The following is a 22,398-nucleotide window of genomic DNA, read 5'->3' as shown; positions in this document are numbered from 1 at the left end:
AGGAGGACAGTGCTGTTTTTTTGTTTTGTTTTTTAAACCGTGAATTATTGATCCCAAAGCTTCTCATTTATGTTGGTGCCAAATATACTTATATAATACACAAGTCTTAAAAGTTAGATGTGAATCCTGTTTTAATCCTGCCGGCCTGTTGATGTGAGACAGTTGCCCGGCACCTCTTCAGCCCACTGAGCAGCAACTGCCCTCCCACCATTTGCTCCGAATTTGATTTGCATCCTTCCACATCTGAGCGAGGTTTGCTGGCGAGGCTGCTCTCTCCATTTAGACTTACTGTTGACAGAAGTCAGCTTCGTGTATCGGGTAGTTCAGAGAAGCCCCCTGGTGAGCTTGCATGTATGTATGTGTGTGTGTGGGGGGGTGGGGTGCAGACCTTTGGGGGTCTCTGCAGTTAAGGAATGTGAAACCAAAGGCGAGCAGATCGCCTGACACATGGTTGGATTGTGCCTATGACCCAGTTTATGGAGGAGAGGGAAGGAGGGGGGGGGGGCTCTCATGTTTTTGGTTCGACCATGTGCTGAACACATGTTCGTCCTGACAGTGGAAATACCGAGGATTTCTCCAAACAAGCATGTAGATTGAGGACCCGGCCCAGCCCGACTTGGCTTTGCTCCTTACATAACAAAATAAGCACCCACTGGCTCGCGCTCCTCTAATGCCTCTGTTATTATCATAAGTCTGACTTTAGCTTCATCTGTCACTCTTCCTCTTGTGGGGCCCAGGCCCCGCGATCATCCGTCTTTATATTCCTCCTTTCCTCTCTGCCCTCTCACCCTTCTCCTGTTGTGTAATTGCACTTCTCAGATGAATCAGATGTTGAGTTAAAAAGCCACAGGTTGGTGAAGCTCGTATGAAAGCAGCAGGATTTTTTAGAAGTGCCTGGCACCAGGGTTGAGGAGGTGAACAATCCTCTTTTTGAGTATTTCTTCAGTTTTTTTTTTTTTTTTTTTTCCTTTTTAACTGGCAGCCTGCACTAAGTAGGAACTTTGCATTTACCGCCAGTTCCTCTGGGCTCTGAACACAGGTCTTTGTGTGCTGCCCCAGCCCTTTGATCCATGCAGACTCATTAAAAAAAAAAAGCCCCCACCGCCCATTGCTTCATCTTTACCTCTGCCAGTCTACAGTTTCTTTGCTTTCCAGCCTCACCAGTAAAATAAGCTGAAAAGTTTTGTCTGCGAAAGGGAGAACAGGGGGTGGGGGGGTTTGTTGTTGGAATTTAATGTCTTTTCATGAGTGCAAGCATTCTGTTCTCCTAAATTGTTATGAGTACATCTGTTCACAAAGATTACTGTTCAGGGGTTATGTCAAGTCATGCAGAGTATTTATAGTCGGATGTTTAAATAGAGCTTTTGTTAATACAGTTGAGTTCATTATGGGATGCGGCTTTCTGCTTCTGAGAAGTCAACTGGATGCGTGTATACATTTTTCTAATGACCAGCAGGGGGGCAACTCCTGTGGTTTGTGAGAAAAGGACCCCACCTCACTTATTTATCACCTGAGGAAGCAGTTTCAGGTCTTCTTCGGTGCAGAATGTTTTTGTCCTGTTTGGATCAGATTCAGATTCACTTGGAAAATTAAAGATGGCCACGGCCCAAATGCTGAGCTTGAGGCTTCAAAACAGTGGCTGTCGTGGTGGCAGCTACATCAGTGTTTCATGTGCAGGCTTTTGGTCTTCGTACATTATTAAGAAGCTATACATTATGACGGTTATGATCAATACCTGCATATTACTGCACTCCTAACTATGTGATCTCCATTGAGTCCAACTGTAATCTAAATCCTTTTCACACAAGAGATATGCAACATTCATGACTTCATCAGCCTGTTAAATCGATGGCATTAAATCACATCGGTCACTTTTCCATGAGTGTTCGTCACCCTTACATTTGTGACTTGCATGAAATTGAAAAATGCATGAAATTCAGAAAGCAGTGGATGTAAAACAATAGTCCTTCACAGTTTTTCTGCCATGTCATCGCACCAGAACAGTTGATAACAACATGTTAAGCTCACAGTGATTGTGTGAAACATAACGGCGGTGAATGGAAGCTAAACTTATTATTTTGCCGGACGTTTAAGCCTGTCTGACAGTCGGCATTACACAGCGTAGTTGTTATCAACTCGAGAAAGAGGTGTTGTTTACGTCATCTGAGGATATCTTCCCACCATCTCAGTGGGTTATTAGAAAATAGGCTGTAGCATCACACAATTTTCTGCTCAAGTCCCTCTGAAGCCGCTGTTTTCTACTAATGCAATATAGTTTTACCTGAGAACATACATTTATATAAAGCTAACAAACAGAGTTTTCTGTTTAACAAAACAGCGATGTGTTCTTGACTTTTGCTTAATAACACGCTGGAGGATTTTGGCCACTAGTAGTGCTATTGAACTGTTTTTTGTTTGTTTTTTACCGATCCTAGTTTGTTCACTTCTCCAGCAAAGTTTATACTCACCTTTCCTGACCTGAAGGGTGCTTGAAAAGCACGAGGATCCATAGGAAAGAGTGTTCAAGCAGCCGTGACCCAGCAGAAACTAAAGAAGGTGCAAGTATTGCAAATGTTCCTAGAGACAGGAAGCAGGGGGCAGAGAGAGGGGGAAAGACATGCAGCAAAGGGCCGTCCGATGCGGGACTCGACAGCTGCAGCGAGGACTGTAGCCTCTGTACATGGGGTGTCTGCTTAACCCACTACGCCACCGACCACCCAAAAAAAGACTTTTTAATGTGCTATTCCTGCTGCGTTGCAGCGTCATTTTCTAATCGGTGACCCCTACTGTTCAGGGTGAAAGCTGCACTGACTCCAATGTGACTGAAGCGGCAGTTGATGTCACAATTCGCTCACGCAGTGACGGATGTGGTGAGCCTAATCGCAGCTTTATGTGTGAGACACACATTCTGGCCAAAGGTTATATGCTCCCAAACTGTCTGCGAGTTTGCATCATTAAAGCACCAAACGCGGTAAGCTAGCACTGAAGCTGTTGCAGCATTGAAGCTATTTTAAAGATGAGCTCTGCCAATGCTCTGGGATATGTCTGAATCAAACAGCTGAAGCCTGTTAAAGAAATCCCCCACATTCTTACCGTTTAATTACATAGGGGATCTCCTCCCAGCCAGTATGGAGGAGAGGACTCATCAGAGCATCTCCTTACACTTTGTGTGGATACTGTGTATTTGCGGAATGCGAGTATTATATTAAAAGACTTGAAAGAAATCCTAACCCATCTTTGAAGTTTAATCTCCCTCGGCACACACAAAACAACACGTTGCCATAATTGGGCTTCCAGCGACATTAGCGCCCAGGATTGATGTTTGTCTTTGACAGCTCGGTAAGCCATCTACTTCCACATTTGGATACTTGCGCCCATTTGAAATTAAGACGTGCTTCTTAACAGGAGGAAGTGCGTCCAAACCGCTGCAATCCCTGCAATCGAGACAAATAACTGCATTCTTCCTCCTTCCTCGGGATCTATCAGGATTCTCAACTATGCACATCTCAGGTTCTGGAGCAGGGATTTCCAAAATATTTCTTGTGGCCTCAAAAGGGGTCACGTAACAGATTTGAGCGGTCACAAGTTAATTAAGCGAAGAAGTATGTTAGAATCTCTGGTTTTACCCTTTAGTAGCTACTAAAACTGCCATGAGGGAGAAACCCTCAGGGACACAGGAAACCTGCAATTGGAGGTCCTGAGTTGTCACTTTTGAAGAGTCAGTTAACCTTTTAAAAAGCTGTTTTCCATTCAACTTTGCTGTGTTATGAGAGTGGAAGAGGTTCCTCATGCTACATACTGCTTGAAAGCAAAGATTCTATGTTGCCAAAAGCTTTTTTTCATGACATGATGTAACCAGAGCGGGTACAGATCAGTGACAAACGATCAAAACAAAATGCACAATATTCAGGCGCATAAGTTATAAAGCCTCCTGATGGTGCATTGATTGATATTTTCCCAACAGAAACTGTCCTTTATTCATTCACTAAGTCCACACTGCCAGAAACACGAATGCTCCCCTATCTGTGAATGAGTTTGTTGAGTGCAGACGCACAGGAAAGCCAGAGGAATTCTAGCGTTAAGCACCATGACAGCAGAGATTGTGTAGTTTTTGTTTTTGGGGTGGGGTGGTTTGTTTGTTTTTCTTCAAAGTTTCTGAGATTAAAATGTGGCACAGCCATCGCCAAGAGTGGAGACATGTGGTTACTGTGACAGTGTCGAGTCGGAGGGAGCGAGTATCCGACAAAGAGGGTGACTAACATTTCTGTGGATCATGCGGAACTGTGGAAACTATTCATTTCGCCTTCCGTTGTGAATCAAATTTGAAGTAAAACTCGGTCAGCAGACCAGCCTTTGATCATGTTTTCCTGCTAATAGCTTACAACTGCGGTCGTATAAAGGCATCTGCTTGCAAAAGAAAAGAAAAGAAGAGTCCCTTTCTCTTCCGTGGAAATGCTTCTTTAGTATCATTTCACAGTGATTTTAAAGTCACCCTTTTACAACGATATACCAACATAATGTGACACGTGCAGTGGAAGCGTTTTCAGGTGATAAGCGAACCCCAGCAAAGTGAGAAGCTCCATCATCATGAAAGGTCCAGCTCTCTCACACACACACACACACACACACACACACACACACACACACACACACACACACACGTAGCGTCTGGGATTTGTTTTTCACAGTTTGGGTAATGACGGTGGAAGCTGATGTGAAATCCAGCTGTGTGCGTGAGAGCACGTGCAAACCTCCTTCCAAAGTTCTAGCCCGACAGAGCAAAGTGTCCCAGCAGCTTGTGGGCAGTGCTAATAAAGACCATTGCCGTTCTTCTTTTTAGTTTCAGTGCATTTTTACAGCGTGCTCTCACATACCTTCGTCATATACGTTCAGGCATGGCATGACAACAACACGAGTTTTAAAGTGAACCTTTTAAATCGTGGGTTGGGGCTTTTGCAGAGTGCTGACCTCCATCCAAAGTCAGCTGACGATAGGCACCACCCTCCCCTAAAACCACGAAAAGGTCGGCTCCAGTTTATTTAAACTAGACGCTGCGGTTGCATTTAGCTGAGATATTCGACCTGCGCCACGCCAGGCCGTCGCACATATCTGCCCGCCCAGGAGCTTCTGCACAGGATAGGCCCAATCTCAGCCACCGGTGATGAGGCGAATTCTCCAAAGCATTCGCTTTATGGGAAATGGTTTCGACTCATACATGTGTAATTTGTGTGATTGTTGTTTTGATAGACTGCCAAGGTTTTTGACTGCATCAGTACAGAGTTGTGTGTTCACTTTGGGCGTCTGCACAGCAATGCTAATACCTCCACATTGAGGGCGGCTCTTTCAGGTCTTAGGTTTCATTCGGTAAAACATGACAGATGCACGGGGGAAATCAGCGGAACCGCAGAGCCCCGATAGATGTTTGGTTTACTGGATTCCATGTATTCTTAAGTGCGTTCATGGTTTAGGTTTCAGAAAGGGAGCGCAACTGTTTGGGTGTTCCTACACTGAGAGAACCGTGATGGTCTGCAGTTTTCCCAGCGAACAAAACAAACCTCAGAGCTCTTTGATTACGAGGACGAACAGCAAAGACGGTGTCACAATTTAGGATTCGAACTTTCCAACAACTTTACACCATTAGATTTTTAAACAGTGGGGGTGTGGAATCTGTCAAAGTGATTAGAATCCTCTCATAAATCTCTCGTGGAGTCCCACCAGTCGTCCCCTCTCTGGCGTCCTGTTTCTATCATCTAAGCTATTTTCTTTTTTCCTCAATCTGTGTTTGAGGATGGAAGTTTCTGGCGACAGTCCTCGTGTCTTTTGTTATCGTGTGACATGACAACAAAGTTGCAAAGCGTGGTATTTCAGCCCAGAGGCCCTCCGGGGCAGTTTCAGGCGCCGAAATCAATGTTGGTGTACTTTCAAACAAGCTAGATGCATATAGTTCTAAGGTTCACTTGTGTTGCTTTAAAGCTCAGACGTACAACGTTTTAAAGCCTAATCCAGCACCAATCTGCTACTTGCTCCGTTGAGATAAAGCAGTGTACTGTGTTGATGTTCTAACCAGATCGCGCAGCCTCACTTCCTCTGCCTGCCTCCCGTTTCTTTTATAAAGACTCCAGCAAGAGGAGGGATACAATCCGAGTCCATATAGGTCGGGGTTTACCTAGATATGGGGAAGATGACTCATTATTTTTAGGCAATTTCTGTAAACGAACCATTACGATGTCCTAGATTCTCTTCTGAGACGCTGAGTTCTTCTGAGAACTTATACTGACAGAATGTCCTGAAGCTTCCTCCAGAATATTGATGGTGATCACAGTGTATTAGAGTTGGTTATGAACCAGCTTCAGCTTTGCACCTGTACGCGGATTTAAATAGTCACAGCTGTGGGAGAACAATGGCTATTTATGTTCAGACATGAAAAATGGCCGTGAAATAGCTCTCACGGGAACGCCTTTCATTTGCTAGGAGAATACATGGTGACTCCACCCTCCTCCACAGCTCCAACTTAATAAGTGCTGCAGTAAAAAAAGAAATAGAAAATGCTTTGCATCCTGAATAATAATAATAATAATAATAATAATAATAATAATAATAATAATAATGTTTTTCCTCCATCATTTGGCTGTTCGTCACTTATCTTTGCAGTTCTGGCTCGTCTAAACTTTCTTTCTCTTTATCTCGTGAGTGTATTTGGATTCAGTTGAAGTTGAAGTTGAGTCAGGCATGAATCGGGACAGCAGCATTATAGCTGACTGTATTGCCATGTGACGAGCTCATTGTAACGTGCTGTTTCTGTCTGTTCTGCTGTGATGGACAGCTGCTTTTTCTTTGACACGCTCCCCTTCTCTTCTTCAGTCTTCTTCCTCTCTCTCCTCCCTTCATCACGGGTGTCATTACTGTGCCCTTAACCCCCATTATAACCATTAGGCTATGCTTATTTGGCCCCGGCCGGACCCCCCTTTGAGGATCAGGTTCCATAGTAACCTGCCCTGTCTCCACAGTTACCCGGCACAGCTCTCGAGGAATGTGGCATTTCCCGCTCTTTTGTCAGGCTACGTTTTGAGTGGTGCTGCGCGGGCAGATAGTTGCACCGGGTTTCATAAGATTTCCATGTGCGTGTGCGCGTGTGCGTGTTGAACTAATTGAGTTGGCTGTCAAAGCCAGGTCTGTGTGCAGCCTTGGTACTGTAGGGAGGAGCGCAGCTTTAGAAAGGCATTGAGTTACTCTATAGCTGCCCTGCCTCTCAGTCATACTTAGCATCAGTGCGCGTGTGTGCACGCACATCTGTGCGTTTTATTCGTGCGCGCATCAGTCTCCGAGGGTGTTCGCTCACAGGTGGCTGCGTTGGCACAGCTCTGGGCATTTCCAAACGGACACTGACGCAGCCTTTCCTATAAAAGTCAAAATAGAAGGGAGCAGAGGACACTGGCATCCTCAGTCTGGTCTGTTGTTTGCATCTGTTTGCTTCATTAGGGGTGTGTCTGTGTCTTTGTTTCACCTCCAGAAATGTTGGGATTGGACTGGTTTAAAGGAATAAAACCAACGGGAACATCTTAACTGGTGCGATTATTAAATAATTAGGAGTTCACATTATTAATCTTTGGAAACTGGGATGGTGTAGATCAGTGTAGCGAAACCGGGGTTTCATATGTCGAATGTGTTGCATCTTGTTTAGTTTCCTTTCTTGTTGAATTACTTTAATAAAAATGGAACTGGACAGGAGGAACAAAGGGTTAGCTTGGATGCTTATTAATTATCTATGAATGGAGTGGGAACATGCTGTGTTTGAAAAGCGTCTTGGTGTTTAAATTAATTTTTTTGGGCGGAAAAGCTGTGTAGCGCGTTGTCACAAACGGCTCATAGCTGTTGAATTGGGTTGTGATCCAGCAACTATGAAAGTCGGTAATAACGAGGATCCTTTTCATACTGGTGCTGTTTGGGTGGAGGCATTGGCATCCTGCAGGAGACCACTCCCATCAGGTCAAACATGTCTCCCCAAAGGATAAAAGGTCATGACTTCTGGGACCCCTGCCTCAGATGCCGTGATTAGACTCGGTAGCAGCTGCACACACTGGCAGCTAAGGGGCACCGTGAATGTGCAGTTCTTACCGTCATACCCACTTAGTCCTCTAAGCACCTACTTACGCTAGGTGAACGCTATCTACAGAGGGATGCACATGCACACTGCACGTGCAAGCCTGAGAACTCTCTATAGCTGTGGCAACAGTCTTAGTCAACATTTAAAATGGAGGAAATGAGAGAACAGTGTTTCCATTAGGCTTTCTTAGTCAAAGAAGACTATGTTAAGCATGTTGCTGATGTTATTACGCAAGATGGTCGCTGTTGGCTACTCGTGTGATAAACTGAGACAGCTGGGCTTGTGCTGCACGTGCATAGAGCATCCAAAGTCGCGGCACTCCTGGAAGAGAATCCATTTTGGCGCAGAAAGATGTTTCCGTTGACGCAGAGCGGAATCGCCGGATTTTATCACTGGATAAAATATTCAAATATTTCCTTTAACCATCCATCTGTATACATTTAATGATAGCAACATAAACCTAAGCTGAAAAGATGGGTCATTGGCAGATTTTATCTCTGTAAAGTGCCACGAGATTACCTTGGTTTTAAATTTGTGCTGTAAAGATTGAGTGAAATGAAGATGGTACGTTCTGTAGAGCAACAAGAATCTATAAAGCAAAGTTTGTGTTCCACTGTCAAACGATTAACAGCCATTATTTCTAACTGCTTCCAACGGAAAGCTCGTGTAAGAATGTTTCCCCGTCCTGTATCGCCAGCTGACGTGGATGTTTGTGTGGTTGTCAGATTCGGAGGTCGGCACACTACGTCAGAAGACTCTTTTGGTCCTGATGGCCTCAGAACTGGTCACGTCTGACTCCTCCTCTGCCGCCTTTGGGCCCGGCCGCATTCGGTACCTGCTCAGCCTGGCCCAGGTGGCCCTCAGCGCCAGTGTGGAGATCCCTGAGCTGTGGGACAGCTTTGAGCTGAGGACCCAGCTGCTGGCGTATCTGCTGCGATGCCCACATTACGAGGTGAGGGAGCTGGCTGTGGAGGGCATCCTGAGGAGGCTGAAGGAGGAGGAGGAGGAAGAAAAACGGAGGCCTCGGTGGCTGGACGAGACCACCCTGTCAAACCTTACCAGCCTGGCTCTCCACGAGACACACCCCCAGTGTCTGGCCAAGGTGAGACCACACACACACACACACACATTCACACAAAAGCGTTATAGGAGGTGCATTTGTTTACGTGTTTGTTTGAGGGACTCTATATGTGTCTGGTTGCTTTATAGGTGTGTGTGAGATCCCTGAATGATCCCACGTCTGAAATCTTGTGCTAAAGTTAGGGTTTTCCTCTTCAGCACGGTTTCATCAAACCGTAAAAAGATGTCGCTTGCAGAGGTTTGCGTGACACGCTAACCAGCGTTAAGGGGGAAACGCCAAACACGTTGTCGCTGAGCTGACATCCTGACTCTCACTCTGGAGAGGTTTGGTAGGGCTCCGCTCTTAAAAGTATTTGGAGAGAAAAACGCAGCCTTTTTCTTGTTTGGGAAGAGCAGGTTTTGTTCCAATGTGCTCATAAAGCGAGAAGAGGCTGCCAGCAGACCTGCTCACTTACTCCTGACGCTAACTCTCCGCCAGAACTGACACGAGTCGGCGCTGCTGCGGAGCGCTGGCGTGGACGTCTGTTTCTACACTGCTGCACTTTATATGAGTTGCATTTAAGTCTTTTTTAAATGTGTGTGTGTGTGTGTTTAGTTGTGCATTCTTGACCAGGCTCTGCTTTACTGGCCCAGCCGTTAATGTTTAATGCGTCGGCCCCATTAAGTGGAGCCTCCCCTGCGCCAAGGACACGCCAACCCATCGGGCCAGTTGCCACAGCTCGCCCTGAAGCATTCTGGGAGAAGTGCAGGCCAAGGACCTTTCTGCCCAGCAATACTTCAAAAGTCTGACATGTCATCTTCAATGTACATCCAAGAATAAACCAGTCCAGAGCAGGTTTTTTGTTTTTTCACCTTAAGAAGAGTTCATAAGCACATTCAATCTGAAGTTAAAAAAGGTGCTTGAGATGTAGGTCATGTCTTCTTCTTTATTCCGTACTTTTTATCGTCTAATTCATCCTAAAAAATCCTTTTTGGTTAGAATTTCTTCACCCGTGATGTCAGTGTATCTGCAAAAGCAGTAAAATGTCACGGCTGTAAAGACCGAACAACCAGCAACAATGAGAGCCAGACGGCACAGCACTGCAGACTGGGTCTGACTTTTATATTTGTGTGTGTGTCTGTTCATGTAGGGTGGGCGTCAATGTTTATTTGCATGTTACAGCTATGAAAGTCTGTACGCCTGAGTTGGCATGTTTTCCTGTGACTGTGTATATTTGAGCATGTGGGCAGGCGAGTGTGTTGCAAGACGGGAGCTCATTAAGGCGGGTCGTAAAAGTCAGAAGGAGCAGAGATGGTCAGACCAGCTGGGTCGGTGCTTACAGTTAAATACCTACAGACAGCCGGGTGTACGAACTGAGAAGAACGCACAGGCAACGATTGTACGACTCAGTACTACAAATAAAAGAAAAAGAAAAGCTTTGACTAAATAAGTGAGAACACTTGACTGAGCATCACTGGCCCAGTGGCAAGATGAAAAGGGCAAATGCCCTTTTTCTGAAATGTAAGCTACACAATGTGCCTGACAAGCTGCTGTGGTTGTTAAAACATTCCCAATTAACTTGTTTCCATGGAAGAAAGAGTAATTGCAGTACGAGATAATTCTCTGGTCAGTAAAAGGCCAATATTTGGTCTTTACATGCTCTGCTAAATGCTAAACTTATTCACCATCCAGCTACATGCTAGCCGTTAGCAGCTAGCGCTAACAAGTAGCATCTGTTTATCCGAGCTTTTCTTTTTGCTTCCCACAAAATCTGTGAATGCAGCTTTCTGTTGGTCACTACTATCAACCCTGTTGATGTTGCACACATTATTTTTATCAGTTGTTTCACATTAGACTTATCCAGCATTTCCATGCACGTAGTGGCTGATAAAGAATAGCTCCTGAATAATGTTTTGTTACCTTTTTTTGTGCTAGTGAGTGAGTAGCTGGGTTTCCAGTGCCACTTTCTTGGTTTGCATTTAGAATATGTGAATAAGAAGACGTGGATGGATACGGTGAAAATAAAAAGGAAACTTTCATTAATGAGTAAAAATGTTTCTACACTCATAAAAACAGTTTTTTGTTTTTTTTTTTTAACCTGTTTCTAAGTATAGTTGATGCGCTTTCATAAGCACTTGGTTGTGACTCACAGACTGTGAGTCACAGTTGAACTCTGTTGGTCCGTGAAATACTTTTACAACTTGTTCACTTGTGCATGATGAATTTACTGGACATATTTAAGAAGAAACACATCTGTCTACAGGTTGACACCAGATGATGCGTGTAGGAGCGAACACGAAGCCACGAGGTCGAGAAGACTGTCTGTCGACCTGAAAGACAGGATTGTGTCACGAAGCATTGGGATATAAGAACGTTTTTGCAGTTTTGGAAGTGTCTAAGGACACAGCAGCCTCAGTCATTCCTAAATTTAAGAAATTTGTAACAACAGTCAGGGATGAGGGGCTATGATTATCAACTGGGCTAAAAGGCTGAACACCTCTGCTTGGAGTTTTTTTAATGCGAGACGCTACAGGTGAATAGGGTAATATTTTAAAATAATAGATATCACCATGAAACTTCCTCAGTCGATTACTTATACAAGTATGAAAAAAAAAGTTTAATTATGCAAATGAGGCATTATCTCATTAAATATGCGCACATTTGCATATATATCCAGAAAATAGATCTGAACATATAAGATAAAGATAAAGCCAGGTGCAAAATTCTTTTTTCATTTTGTTTACACACAGAATGAAAAGAAAATTACAGAGGGGTTTTAGGATATCTGCTTTCATTTCCTAGGAAATCAAAATATACTGCCCATAGCGTAAAAAACATCAATTTTCGCCATATTTTTTTATTATAATGTCACATAAATCAGGCCAGGAATGATTTATCAACAAAACCTTCTGTAATTATCTTCAGAATACTGCTCAGTGTATAACTGGAAAGTTTGGTGTTAGTAGGTGCTCCATAGGCTGAGATATTGATACTGGAAAAATACAAAAAAATGATTTTGAGAAAACAGCATTTAAAGATTTAAATAGGGGAATTCATTTTGGTAAATTTGGGGCGAAACGGACTGCCGCTATTAAACAAAATGTGATGAAATAAACATTTTAATTTATGTTTTGAAATGACACATATTGAAGGAGTAGACTAAAATCTAAAAATTGACCACTGCATGAAATCACTGTTTTTGCCTGCCGTGTCTCGCCTTAAAGGCCCCAGAATCAGGCCCAGACCCTGAGAGACAATATATTTATCTCATGATCTGATTAAATGAAAATTGCACTCCTATATTGTATTCTCAACAGTGTGTGTGTGTGTGTGTGTGTGTGTGTGTGTGTGTGTGTGTGTGGGAATCGTGTCAATTATACCACCCCCACTGTCCAACATGGTGCTGGCGGCATCATTCTGTGGGGATGTTTTTCCACAACAAAGGGCTGAGACACGGGTGCTCAAGAGCTCAGCATGAGAGGAAGAGTTACATTTATATTGCATCCTGCTAAGAATACATATGAGAGGCTCTAAGAAAAGCTTTGTGAAAGTCTTGGCATTACCAATTCCAAAGTCTGGCCCTTAACCCAGTAGGATTTCTCTGGATATGCCTGTGCACGGACACTGCCCACGAAGCTCGGTTGGGCTTCAACGTTTCTGCGTAGAGAAATGGGAGAAACTTTTCAGAGGACAAATGTGCCAGGATTGTAGGATCAATCCCAAGACTTGGGACGTGAGGGTGCCAAAAGGCTGTAACCAGTACAGGCTCTGGATACTTTTGTAAATGCATATTTTAGTTAGAAGTAATTAAAAAAAAAAAAAAAAAAAACACATTTTGCTTTGCTATTATGGAGAATTGTGTACGGAGTTATGAGAAACAGAATGAAAAATAGAAAAAAGATGGGCAAACTGATCTGAAAAAGCCTTTGGTTGGTACCAGGGCTTGAAAATGAAATTATTTTTCAATTGTTCCGTTCTGAACGGTTCAGGCATGTTTAACGTTTTCGTTCCTTGAACCGGTTCGGAGCCCTGGTAGGTACTGTTATACATCTTCCTTTTAAACCCGGTGTTCTGGCCGATTCTGATCGACTGGAACTGACACCAACAGCCGGAAACTACGGCCTCGAAGCTTCACACGTCTGCGCCACCTTGTTACCTTTTACTGTGAACAGGCACAAATATACAGTAGCACTTCATGCACGGAGATGTTTACAGACGGAGCGCTGCGTGCACCCGCTCGCTCTCAGCTCCACCCACACAGATGCTATAAAGCGAGCTTTATTTTCAAACTGCAGTAACAGGTCGAAGCACTGAAAGAAAAAATAATCGCTGAGATATGCAGGAGGAACGTCAACATGTGTCCTCAGCTGGATGTGTGATTTTAACAGGGGTCTCACACCAAGTAAAAACAGCTCTTTTCCTCCTCACGCTGCCTCTTTCTCTGAAAAGGGTGACCGGGCAAATAAAATGTGAGTGGGGGAGGGGGGTTTAAGGAGGCTGAATGGATGAGACAAGTAGACACAGGGAACATACGACTCAATGAATGAGGGAGACGAGAGGAAAAGCCTCAGTATGCCTGAGGTTCTGGTCATCTTTGCGTGCATGTGATCCGTGCGCATGTAGAGGTGTGTGTTTGTGAGTTAAAGGCAGCGAGGCAGCTGTGTGCCCGTGGTTAGGGTGTGTGTACGGACGATGTGACCAGCGGGGTAAAAATACCCTCGGGGCAGTGCGCCAGCCGTGCTGCTGAGAGGACACCAAAGCTGTGCTGACGGACAGGCCTGAGCAACTTCCCTCACCAGTGACTCCCAGAGTCTGTGTGTGTGTGTGTGTGCGCGTGTGATGGAGGTGAAAAGCGGTGATTGCATCAGTTTATGTCCAGCACCTGTTCACAAGCTTTCACTCTCCCTCCTCCCAGGTCCTGCAGGTGTTGAGCTCCTGCAGCGAGCTCCCGTGGAGGGATGATGCGAAGGTTTTGTCCCAGAAGGAGGTCCTGCTGCACCTCCTCACGCTGACTCAGAACTCTGCTCACAGGTCAGCAACTCACACACTGCACACACGTTCTCGGACGTCGTCCTCATTGTGTTCCTCCGTGTCTGCACCACAAGAACAGGAGAAACACTTCTCGGTGTATTTGCAGTCCCGCCTGCCTACGTCATACTCACGATTCTAGTCAGAATGTGAGTCTGATACCGCTGGATAGAGTTTTGAGTATGGGGCGTGTTTCAGCCGAACCAGGAGAAAAAATGCCTCTTCGCTCAATTGGATAGACCTACAACCAATCAGAGCAACGTAGTTAGTGACGTAGATTAAGCAACACACACATCGGGGCAAGCTGATATATTACACTTTTCCCAAATCCTGTAGGAAGGACGGCAAAAACATCTTTTCTATCGATGAAAGCCTTTATCGCGTTCCTCTGTTCGTCTTTCTTTTTTTTTTTTTTTATGATTTAAACTTTTTTAAATACAATGAACAAACAATAATCCACATTATATTATTATACTATATAAATTCAGTCCTTGACAAGTGACTTCAAGTGAATTATACACCATTACACACACACACAAAATTAAATAGTAAAAGGAACGAATGTATACAAAACAAAAATTAACAAATAAAAATATATATATATAAATATAATCATACACATCAGTATTAGTATATTAGTAAAAAATAAAATAAATCAAAAATATTAATAATAAAATAAATAAATACAAACAAAAGTGATGCCAAACGAAATCTGGACATGAAGTTTCGAGAGTTCAGCTGTATAAGCCTATTCAGATGCCTAAGTATTTGAGCTGGAGAGGGTCGCTAATTGAATATAAGCCAGGTAGGGGCCCCATCCTCTGTTCGTCTTTCAAAATGAATGCAATGTGGAGATCCTGTAGAACAGACTCGATGGCAGAATCTACACACCCTAGCTCTCCAGCGGCAGCCATGTTTGTTTCAAACGAATTCAAACCAAGCGCTCTTTAGTGACGTAGTCGATAATGTCCCTGTTGATCATCTGTCCATCCTCGTATAAAGCCCGCCCTGGCAATCTGATTGGGTCGACTGTCGTGATGTCGAGCATAGAGATTTCCCCAACTGAGCAGAGCCAGAACGAACTTCCTGACCAAAAATGTTATGGGCGGGGCAAAGTTTGGCTGGCACCCAGGCTAGTTTTTTTCTGTAATTTCCCCCGAAGTCGAGTGTCATGTGTGAGAGTAAGACCGAGAGGTTTGTTAGCTCCGCCACATGCCATTTTTCTCCTGAAGTCTTGTTTTTTTACATAATTTTGCTACGGACAAAGGTTATCCATTACATAGAGAAAATAATCTCACCAACAGTTGCCTGCAAAAACTCTTTTTGCACGAGGGGACACAATGCAACGTTGAATCATTTTACAGGTGACTGTAAGTCGATCACACCGTCACGTCCATAAAATTAGAATCAGGGATTCAGGTTAAGTGACCGGCGTTAGGGCCTCTGTAGGGGGTGACAGGTGGAACGTGTCTCATTTAAACCTCATTCAGGGTCTCCTGTTCTCTTTGCTATTGAAATGTGCACCGTCGTCATTCCGAGACGTAAAGTGCTCTCTGAGGACTTTGAAAACAGGATATGAATACCCTTTGAAATCCCCTTACAACATTTAAAGGACCGTGCTCTTGAAACTGGGTGTATTTTGCATGAAAAAGGGGTTCGAAATGTTCATTTCTACTAAAGGGGAGACTTATTAGCATCTCAGACTGAAGGTGAAGCTGCTATTCTTACAGGAGGAATTCAAATCGGTTTGTCTTTATTTGATAAGTGACTTAAGTTAATTTTCCTAATGGCGGCCACCGCCTTTATCTATTTGCACGGATTCAGAGGTTCATACGTTTGTTTGCTTTTTCAAAATTTTGTATTCTGTGCCCTTTTTATTTATGTTTTTTACATCCGTACGTATCACCAAGCTTATTTATTTATTTTACAGTTTTTACTGTTCTGGAACAAATGTTTCTTCACTTTTTTCTTCACTTTAAATGTATCTTTTATTAATTCACAGTATTGACAATGATAACACAGATTCCAGCTTCTTCTATAAGTTAGATGAACTGTTCTCGGAAAAGATGATGATGGTTTAACGTGCACAGCTTTGAGTTAGGTCTGTGGATTTAACGTTTAGCCGTTGTGTTTTTGCACCATGGTGGAACCTTGGAAACATATCTCGAGGTGCTCCTTGTCATGTATACACATTCGGTCGCACATGAGCCCTAATCTTCGTGCACTGTCGAACACGGGAGGCCAGCTCCTTTTTTTCACTCCCAAAGGAGGCAACTATTTGACTCCCAACGGAAATCTCGTTGTCAAAGCAAATCCCAAAGCGACCCTCTGGAAGCTTTAACGCCATGATGGATGGAAGACGTGTTAATGTATAGGGCAAGTTGCAGCCTCACCCCCCCCCCCGCTGCTGAGCTTTTGTATTCTGGCTTCTGAAAGAGTCTTTGCGCTGCTGTTTCCAGCTGGCTGTCAGGTCTCCATTCACAGTCAGAATCCATGTGGCAGGGACGCACCGGGTCACTGGCTGCACCTGGGCACTCCTCGAGCTATCTTCTTTCTTCTCCCTGTAAGATGGTCGTGCGGTCGCTTGTGCATCGCAGCGGTGTTTTGGTTACTGAACTGTCCCCCAGCCACAGAGAGGCCGGTGATTTGGAAATAAAATGGAAGGCATGGAAACGTTTACCTGGATGAAATCCGATATTTGTGCTCTCAGGGGCCTCCATTTGCGCTATTATTCCCCCATTAGATTGATCACACCTGCCAGGCCTAAAGCAGTGTTATTGTCAGGGTTTATGAAAGACTGATGACTCATGCGGCCTCTCTCTTTTACCACAAGCTCACTCGGCACATGCTGTTCCAGTATGTGTACGTGTGTGTGCGCCTCGGATGCGTTGGTAGGCGCACACACACCTTCCTTGACAAGCCGCTGCTGTACTTTTCTCACCCCTGACAAGAGAATACAGGCTTGAATAAGGGTTGGATTACAAAGGCTTTTAGCCCTGTGAGCATGTTCTTGGCCACAATCTCTGGACCCACGGATCCACTTTCCCTCCGGCAGGGCCCCAGGGTTATGATTAGAGCCGGGTATGGATGGGATTGGGTTGCCGGTCGCCCTTGTCTGCCATGTGATTGAATGGCACTCGGGCTATTGTGGCCTGTAATTTGGTGGTGAGTACCAGCACACTTCCATTGTGGACTGAAATCCTTACAGTTGAGTTATGAGTGTTCAGCGGGTGGCGGCGGCGGCGTGTTAGATGTGCCAAACGCTTTCCATAGAACAACCGTGGAGGATTTAATAAAGGAGTTTTAATTATATGCAATTAAAGGGCTTGTCCACTCAAATTACTTTTAGTCTCTTTATTGATTTAATTCAGATCATTTGAAGCTGTTTTGGAGGGAAAACCAAATCCAGCCCTCCATCACTAATTAGCCTCTGAAGTTGTGAGGAAATCATCACTTAGTCTTTGAGGGGAGATCTTTCAACTCAAGGGCAACGTTTAAAACAAGCATGCTAAATTCACATAAAGAAGCTGACATGACATGGTGTTTTGGTTCTCTATTTCAGTGTGGAACTCCACTGTGCTGCCCTGGCGCTGGCCTCTCAGCTGGTGGTTGAGCTGGTCAGTTCTGATCCTCAGGTAAATACCGACTGGTCCTCATGATGCCATGACCCTGCAGGGGATGCATGCGTTAGACTGGAGGAGACTGGAAACTGCTATATATATATATATATATATATATATATATATATATATATATATATATAAATAGCTGTAGATATTGGACCTGTACCATCTTTAATGTTTTTGAGGGAATAAACGAATGATTGATTGATCTTGATTGAAAACTTTTTAGCTAGCTTCATCTAAGCAAGGCTGAATACATTCAGGTTAGTAAGATTTATTCAAAAGGAACATGTAGAACAGCAGATTCTGAAAGGAAAAGGTAGGGCTTGTCTAGCAATAGAAGACGAATACTGTCCAGTAGTTATGTGTAGGTTTTCTCTTCCAAAGTTTAGTTCAACGGGTGAAATCATGAAAACATTCACGTAAAACATCCGTGAGAGAGCTTAGTGATCACTCGATACCGTTTGAGGACTCATCATGTCATTATTTTACAAATTCTTCAGCCAAAATGAGCAGCTGTCTAATGTGCCACACCATGACAGACTGTAAGTAAGTGATGCAGTTGAGAGCTGCCTGTGTCGACAGAAAGGCATGAACGTGTTTTTCGAATGAATCCAGGGTGCAGGTGCAGTGGCTTGTTTGGCTCAGTGGGGGGCGCTGGTGTGCTCATGCTGCAGCGTGGAGCAGCCGGAGGAGGTGAAGCTGATGGCCGCCGAGGTGTTGGTCAACTGTGCATCCACCCTGCTGACAAACCCTCATCTGCCACTGGGTGAGTTTTAGCTAATGCGGCAATGTAAAGGAAATTCTGCTAATGACCAGACATATGGGGTTGGGGGGGTTAAGCTTTTTGGACCCCGAATATCGCAGTTTGCCTCTGAAATGCAGGCTGCCTTTGATTTAACATTCTGTTCGTCAGGTCTGTCCACAACCGTTTCGCTGTGGAAGAGTCTGTTCGTGCTGCTGCAAGATGAAGACCAGGAAGTCCGAGATTCCGCGGCCGATTTCGCTTCCAATGTGCCAGCTCACCTGCTCACCACAGGTACACACACAGCTGTGCGCAAATACGCCCCCTGCAGGCTAACTAATGTATCCCACCTGCTCAGGACCACCATGCTCATAAACCTAATTTACACACCGTGATCAGTTGTTCTATGTTTGCTCTGTAGATTGTTCTCAGTTTTTTTATTTATTTTTTTTATTTTATTTTACTCATTGATATGTCATTTAAATTCATAAAAAGTTAGTCCGACCAAAACTGGACTTTTAAAATGCATGTAAACACATTAGTCCCACCAGACTCGTCGAAATTCAAGTTCTAAAAGCTAGACTAACCCACCCAGATAATACATTTGGGTTTTAAAAATCAAGTTGAATGGGCCTTGTTGCTCCTCACCTAAAGTTCTAAAGTTCCATCCCTTCTCATCTTTTTCCATCTTTTAGTAAAAACAGTTGAGCAGAAGTGTATATCGATCCAGACGAATTCCCAGTAATCGACATCTGTGCTGTGAATTGAATTCCAATTGGCTTGAATTGGACTATACTATTTAAGTGCCTTGAGATGACATTTGTTGTATTTGGCGCTATATAAATAAAACTGAATTGAAATGAATTCAGCTATACTTACATGTATGGGGATCTCCCACAGAGAGAATTAGAAGCCGCAGAATGTCAGTGGTCCAGTTAAAGAAGTCTAACTGTAGCTCCACTCAACTGTTCAGGTAAATGAATAACGTTAGTAACAAACATATTTGTTTGTTACTAACGTTATTCATTAGCTGGTTCAGGGAAGTTGAAATTTGGGGTCCCGTCTGGGATCATACTGGTAATTCTCTGATGCGTTTGAGAGCCCGGCCTGTTTGTGTTGGATATAGTTTTATGTTGGATTAGGGGAGAGGAGGGATATCACATCTATGGCTATTTGTAGGCTGGTCTGCCACTTTTCTGTGGAAGTTTGAGTCTTATTATTGTTCAGAGTAGTATTTTTGTTTCAATGAACGACAGCCAGCTTCACAGATATTTGACACTATTGGGTGGCTAGCTGTAGCGTCAGCTGTATCTTTGGCTAAATGGTTTGAAGCTTGTTTTTATGAATGCTTTTGTGGCCAACCCGGCTTTCAGACTGTTAAAAACGACAGGAAAAGCCCACATTGTGATAAATGTCTGATTTATGGATTCTGGTGTCCAATGTTCAGTAGAAATAATGACATCCTCACCAAGTATGAATCACACTGAATGGTATCCGCATCTGTTTCTGTCTGGGTGATCACGTCTGTCACTGATTATATCCTGACATTTCTTGAGAACAGGGAATATTCCATTCCCCGCCTCTCCCTGTATGCTCTCCCTGTATCTTCTCCAAACAAACCGAAGACGACACACAAAAAATATACACTCGAATCTATATCCAGACACAAAACACACGTGCTCGTGTTACAAAGAATTTGATGACATCATTTTGTGCTAAGGGCTGGGGAGCATTCCTGGAATGAAGGGCGCTAATTCTTGTTTGGCAGTTTAGATTTTGGCGCATGTGTTTGTGTACGTGCGGTTATGTGTCATTGTTTGTGGAATGTCTGAAGCCTGTTTTCCGTATAATGGCAGGCTTTGCCCAACGTATTCCGCTAACATGCAGAAATTAATGCTGGTTTCATACCCACAGAAGCTCTGAGAGGACCGACAGCCTCCAGCTTTCAGCCCCCCCCCCCCCCCCCCCTCTCACAAACAAGCATTATTGCAACTTCCTGTCCTCACAACACTCACTTCCTCTACTTTTCTAGCTTCCCTGCAGGAGCCACCCTTATTGTGTCTTTCACCCCTGATATTATCTCATAACATAACACAAGATAGCAAAAACATCATTGGGGGGGGGGGAGAAAAGAAAAGGTCTCATGGCAAACCGATGGAACGGGAGACTCAAAGGTGAACGCGTGGATTTGTTTCCTTTATTTACCTTTAAAGTTGTGTCACTTTTTTTTGTCCTTTAAAGATAACTAAAGAGACAAAAATGCAGTTATTTTGTCCTTTGAAAGCAGAGCCTGTCTTATGATCTGAGGGCCCAGGATACCCATTTAAAATTCCTGGAAGTGTTTTGATACCAGTATTTATCCAAAAGCAGCGTGTGTGCCTGTGTGTTCCATATGTGTTTATGTACATAGGGCCAGACGGGGCGAAGATAAGCCGTCAGCTGAAAATCTGATAGAGATGGAGGTCAACAGCATGACTAAGATGGAAAGGTTTTCTTTCTCTACAACAGGAAGAGAACACAATAGGCATAATTACAGAGTGGGTGTCCGTGTGTGTGTGTGCAGAAAAGTGAGTGGGACATCCTCCTTAGTCTATTCACTGCTTTGGAGACAGTTTTTCTGTATTTGTGGGAGGCAGAGTGTGTGTCACTTTCCGTAAAGTAGCCTACGTTTCCTCTTGGACGCTGGGGAGGAAAAAAGCAACTGAGTGTTAGTGTGTGTGTGTGTGTGTGTGTGTGTGTGTGTGTGTGTGTGTGTGTGTGTGTGTGTGTGTGTGTGAGTGCCTCCTTTCTTCTGTGTGAGCTTTCACTCTTCAGCCAAGTCATTCAGAAACCTTTCTTCGACCGCCGAGATGATCATGAAACTCGTGTTGTGAAAGTCTGCTGGAGATCGCGTCGAATGTGGCACACAGCAAATGGAAGAAGGCACGAGACGGTAAATTGGTCAACCAATTACCGGAAATGGGCCAGGAACATCAAATTCCTCCCAAATTACACTGCAGTGAGCTGAAAAGATATTTCAAACCCTTTGAAGCAATTATTCAAATCTTTTTTTCTCAGTGCATTTTTTTTTAAACCGTTTTCATGCATGAGCGTCAGAGATGTTCAGTAGAATGAGTGGACCGTTGGGTCCACTCTTCCCCCGCGGCTGCTGCTCGCAGCCACATCACAGCGGGATGGAGGGAGGTTGTGTCTGGAGCATGCAGGAGGCAGCATGCGAAGACTTACGCTGTGGAAGTCTCTGCATTATCTCAGCATGTTGAGAATAGAACGTGAGGCGCCATTTTGTGTTGATATGGAACCGCGTGCGTCTATTCACAATAACAAGGAGTGTGGGCAGAAAGCGCCATACGGGTCAGCAGAAACTGTTTCCAGCACACACGCACACACACACACACACACACACACACACACACACACACACACAGCAGCAGCAAATGCTCCATAATGCTTGATGACATGTTCGCACATAGTCTCACCCACTGATGTTCCAGAGATTTTACTTTGGGGGGGGTCTTTACCAGATGTTGTGGACATGTGCGTTCCCATGTGGCACCACCCCGGAACATCTCTAGAACAGCTCAGGACTCCGGGGTGTCTGTGAAAGTGGCTTTAGGGGGCAGCCGTGTGTCCTCGTCTGTTTATAGGAACAGTTGCTTTATTTGAACATGAGTGCTTTACCGTAGTGTTTGTTTGAATGTGCATCAGGTCATAAGCTCAAAGTCTGCGCTGTAAATTACTGAAGATTAAGATTAAAGGGATAATTCGCCTATTTTGACATCAAGCTGAATGACATCCCATAATAGCAACATCATTTATCATTTATCATCTTCTTACCCCC

The 22,398-nt window shown here is 44.1% G+C and overlaps 1 protein-coding gene across 2 annotated transcripts in view; it reads left to right on the top strand.

Annotated features, from left to right (window-relative positions):
* Positions 1–22,398, top strand: part of thada (THADA armadillo repeat containing) — a 128,802-nt gene that overhangs the window by 92,493 nt on the left and 13,911 nt on the right. For both annotated transcript variants that reach the window (XM_075474637.1, XM_075474639.1), the window contains 5 exons: positions 8,830–9,206; positions 14,080–14,195; positions 17,755–17,827; positions 18,434–18,584; positions 18,732–18,854. In XM_075474637.1, coding sequence (XP_075330752.1) covers positions 8,830–9,206; positions 14,080–14,195; positions 17,755–17,827; positions 18,434–18,584; positions 18,732–18,854 — 840 coding nt within the window. The remainder of the gene's footprint in view (positions 1–8,829; positions 9,207–14,079; positions 14,196–17,754; positions 17,828–18,433; positions 18,585–18,731; positions 18,855–22,398) is intronic.

Source organism: Odontesthes bonariensis, chromosome 2 (assembly GCF_027942865.1).
Source record: "Odontesthes bonariensis isolate fOdoBon6 chromosome 2, fOdoBon6.hap1, whole genome shotgun sequence".
Classification (NCBI taxonomy): domain Eukaryota; kingdom Metazoa; phylum Chordata; class Actinopteri; order Atheriniformes; family Atherinopsidae; genus Odontesthes; species Odontesthes bonariensis.
This window is presented reverse-complemented; position numbering and strand designations above follow the sequence as displayed.